Genomic DNA, 4,349 nt, shown 5'->3' with positions numbered 1-4,349 from the left:
CAGTAAGTAACACGTCAGGCAGGCAAACACACAAATACATGTCATGCGAAAACAGTTTCAAACATGCAAAATATGTGTGCATGTGCAAATAGTAACATGGACATATCTCCCGTTCATGGAACATGTACAAAATATCTGTCGGCACAAAACTGGCACGACATAAAAACATAAAAACCTGGTCTTCCTATGGAGTGACAGTCCCATAGGTAAGACACAGTTCCAGGCACGAGTTTCCCTATGGTGTGACAGTCCCATAGGTAAAACACGGCACGAATACTGGCTCTTCCATGGCGTGACAGTCCCATGGATCGAACACAGTCCAGGTCATACACGGGTGGCACTGGTCTGGCTCCCGTCCATGCGACACCATCCTGCTAACACACGGGTGGCACCAGTCTGGCTCCCGTCCATGTCAGCAAAATACTGGCCTCTTCACATGAGACACCGGCCTGGCCTCAAGTGAACGAGACGCAAAAAGTAGGAATGGACCAAATGGTCGGCCTATTGGTGACAAAGGGCCACAGGAGTTTTGTTGCCCTCATCCGAAATCTGCAAATAGATTGGCTATTAATCGCAGTGTGACCATTCTTCTCACTGGGCACAGCACGCCTGTTATGCCCGAAATTAGTGGCTCCAGTGCATTTGAAAAACCCAAATTATACTTCAAAATGTGTTACAAATACAATCAATAGTAAACCGCAACATGGTGTCTCAGACAAAGTGGAGGAAAGATCTCCTGGTAATGTAAATTTTCTGGCAACTTGTACTCTGCTCCCCACTAGCAGAGACCAAGCTTCTCAGGACAAACGAATCCTGAGCTCACCCAGCAAGTACAAGTGTCTGTATAATAACACTACAAGCTGCACAACAGACATGTCCCTCTTTAAAGGAAGACACACTATTCACTGACTCCAACCAGTGATTAAAAAACCTTAGAAATTCAGTCTGGAAACCAGCTCGAGACTTAAAAGAAAATAGCTAGCCATGTGTATTTTCCATATCTGATATAAAAAATTTAATGCAACAGAAGATTTAACATGAAAGTGTCTGCTACTAGTATCATCAAGGGAAGATTACCAACCTCAAACATGGAGGTCTCTGCCGTCTGTCATTAGATATATTCGGTTCCATCCATCTCATAGCCCCCTTTCCACAAAGCTGTTACAGTGTGTATCCTGGATCGAGCATGCACAAGAGCTTCTATGTGGTAAGCAAGCCAGCTCAACACAATTCAAGCTGAAGCAAAAACCCTCTGAAAGACTGTGTTATCTCGTTTCCTCACTTTGGGTTAACTGGATTAAATTCAAGGCCTCCTCAACTCTGTCGGCTTTGAAAAGTCCATCTAGTAAGGCATTACAAACAGAGCTATCCAGTAACATGCCACTTTCTATCAGTCTAAGTGAAAGTTCAAGGGCTTGTGAGAGCTTGCCTTGATTGTAAATACTTAGCAACAAAGAGTTGCTGGGCTCTGCAGCGGGAGTGAGGCCATAATTTAGCATCTCCTCTACTATTGTTAGAACATCATGTACATCTCCAACTCTACTGACACCCAATAGCACAGTGTTGTATGTATTCACATCAGGGAGAAAACCTTTTTGTTTTACATCCTCCATGAGTGCTTTTCCCACATCAAATCTGCCTCTATGACAAAAATCATGAATCCATGCTATACATATAGCAACATGAGGTAAGAGTTCCTTCTTTCTCATCTCATCCAATAAGTAACATGCCTTGTTCAACATCCCTACACCCAAAAAGCCATCGAGCAACGCCTTGTAAGCCCCTGCTATTAGTCTTCCTCCTTGCCCAGTCATGAACAAAAACAGCCTTTTCGCTTTATGCATTTTTCCCTTCATGAAAAACCCTTCCATCAATGTGGACCAATAGGAATCATCAGGCTGAAAACCATTCTTCAGCATTTCATGTAAAATGTAGCTTGCCTCATCAAACTGTTCTTTCTTTAGAAAACCTTTAAACAGGACCTTGAAGCTCACTGCATTAGGTTCCAAGCCTATGTCACTTAATGTTGTGAACAATTTCATAGCTTTCACCATTTCGCTCAACCCACAGAATGTCTCCATCAATGTGTTGTACGCCACCACAGTTAAAGGCAAGCTCTTTCCCCTCATCCTTTTGAACAAAATGTCTGCCTGATCCAATAGGCCAAGGTCTTTGAGACCCTTGATAAGAGATCCATATGTCACAGCATCTGATATATATCCCTTCCTTACCATTTCTTGAGTAAAATCACAGGCTTTACTCACTTCTTTCAGTTTACAGAAGCCACCAATTACAGCACTATAGATAGAAGCATCTGGATGCAAACCATTCTTCATCATTCGGAACACAAGATGGCTAGCTTCTTCCAGTCTCTCGGCCTTGCAAAGGCTCCTTACGAGCATACTGTAGGTCGCCTTATTTGGAATGCATCCATCATCCTGCATTTCTTCATAGAGTTCATATGCCTGATGCACTTGATTGCAATCGCAAAGAGCACATATCAAAGGATTATATGCAAACACATTTGGCACAAAACCCTTTCTTATCATGGTGTCAAAGAGACATAAGGCTCGGGAGATATCACCTGCTTTTGAGAAACCACCTATCAGACAATTGTATGGATAAGGACCCAGTTGGCATCCTAGGTCTGCAAGTTTATTCAGAATCTGAAGTGCCTCATTGTAATGTTTCTTTTGAACAAAAGCATGAACAAGTGTGTTGCATGTCACATGATCTGGCTTACAGTTAACCTCTTCCGTCATTTTTTCAAAGTAAATTAAAGCCTTTTCCAACCTTCCAGCTTTGCAAAAACCTGAGATGAGAATATTATATGTTGTGCTGTTAGGCTGCAGCCCACTTGTACGCATTATGCGAAGAAGCCGAGAAGCCTCGAAAAGCTTGCCCAGATGAAAAAGCCCGTGTATCAGTGTGTTGTATGTGACAACATCTGGAAGGCAGCATTTTCGAACCATTTCATTCATAAGCTTGACTACCTCGTTGGGCATCTGTGCTCTCAGCAGACCAAACAGCAGAGAGTTGTATGTGAAAGCATTTGGAGCACAGCCTCTTCTCTCCATTTCGTCGGCGAGCTTCCGAGCCTCCTCGATTCTGCTGCACTTAACCATTCCATCCACTAGTATATTGTACGTGATCACAGATGAGTGGCATCCCTTCAACTCCGAGTTCCTCATAATAGTCAAGCCCTCATCCACCAACCCAACGCTGCAAAACCCCCCAATAAGCATGCCATACAAGTGCACATCGGGCAGCATAGTGCTGCTGCTGTCCAGAACATCCCGAGCCTCATGCAGCTTTTGGGCCTTGCGGTACCCGTCCACCAGCATGCCGAACGTGACCGTGTTAGGCCTGCAGCCATGCGCGAGCATTCTCCCCAACAACCCCTTGGCTTCATCAAGCTTGTGAGCCTTGCATAATCCATCAAGCACAGTGTTGTATGCGGAGGTGTCCAGGACGAGGCCATTGTCCAGCCCCTCCAGGAGAAGACAATACGCCTGGGAAACCATGCCTTGTGTGCACAGTTGCTGGATATTTGAGCTGGTGGGACAATGCCCTTCCTCCCTCATGGCTCTGCAGAACTCGGGGCTCCATCTCTTGTCCTTACCGTAGCAGGATCGAAGCTCTTCCACCCCTACCCGGCACAAATCATGGGCGTCCAAGTATGCGTGTCTTCTCTGTATACTGCACAAAAGCAAGCGCCCACTAATTCTAAGCCTCAACTTCAACGCTGCAGAGACTGCAATGCCGCGCATACATGGCAGGATGCTCAGTGAGCAAGTGCGAGGAGGGAGGGTTGCGCTGTTTTCACACGAGGACCGTGGTTTAACACGAGACATGGATCATCTTGCCTCTTACAGACATGGCGGGTGTGAACCGTGAAGTGATGCCATTAGGCATCTTCAACAAGAGAATATATTTAGTTCTCTCACATCCCCTCCTCTTCCTTTAGCAGATACTACATACCAAATGTGCTATTACATGTCATTTTGAACCTCTTTCTAGCAATCTCATCATGTATTTGTTGATGGTGGCTATATGATGACAAGGTGGCTATGTTACAACAAGCTTTCTAACTATAGAGCTATGTGATGACAAGGTGGCTATGTTACGACAAGCTCTCTAACTGTAGCAATCTCATCATGTATTTGATGGTGGCTATATGATGACAAGGTGGCTATGTTACAACAAGCTTTCTAACTATAGAGCTATGTGATGACAAGGTGGCTATGTTACGACAAGCTCTCTAACTGTAGCATCTTGAGACACACCCTCTTGTTTAATGTGTCCAAAATAATAGAGTGTATTCTCACCATACCCATGTTTTGCATTTC

General features: G+C 44.6%; 1 protein-coding gene across 2 annotated transcripts; it reads right to left on the bottom strand.

The window, feature by feature from the left end:
• Nucleotides 1-516: 516 nt before the first annotated feature.
• LOC147602808 (uncharacterized) lies at nt 517-3,956 on the bottom strand. Of its 2 annotated transcripts, none has more exons than XM_086797531.1 (2): nt 1,082-3,956; nt 517-609 (listed from the first exon to the last, which is right to left on the bottom strand). In XM_086797531.1, exon 1 carries the CDS (start codon nt 3,852-3,854, stop codon nt 1,266-1,268), a length of 2,589 nt encoding a protein of 862 aa, XP_086653657.1. In that variant the 5' UTR covers nt 3,855-3,956; the 3' UTR covers nt 517-609; nt 1,082-1,265. The 2 variants fall into 2 exon arrangements, with proteins under 2 accessions (XP_086653657.1, XP_086653656.1); XM_086797530.1 differs by lacking the exon at nt 517-609 and adding an exon at nt 722-860.
• Nucleotides 3,957-4,349: the final 393 nt, after the last annotated feature.

The sequence above is a fragment of the Cibotium barometz genome, chromosome 66 (assembly GCF_041138505.1).
Source record: "Cibotium barometz isolate CiBa-2024 chromosome 66, ASM4113850v1, whole genome shotgun sequence".
Classification (NCBI taxonomy): Eukaryota; Viridiplantae; Streptophyta; class Polypodiopsida; order Cyatheales; family Cibotiaceae; genus Cibotium; species Cibotium barometz.
This window is presented reverse-complemented; position numbering and strand designations above follow the sequence as displayed.

Bases quoted from the DNA above. Each gene is read 5' to 3' on its own strand.
- LOC147602808 (XM_086797531.1), bottom strand. From the start codon at position 3,854: ATGTCTCGTGTTAAACCACGGTCCTCGTGTGAAAACAGCGCAACCCTC.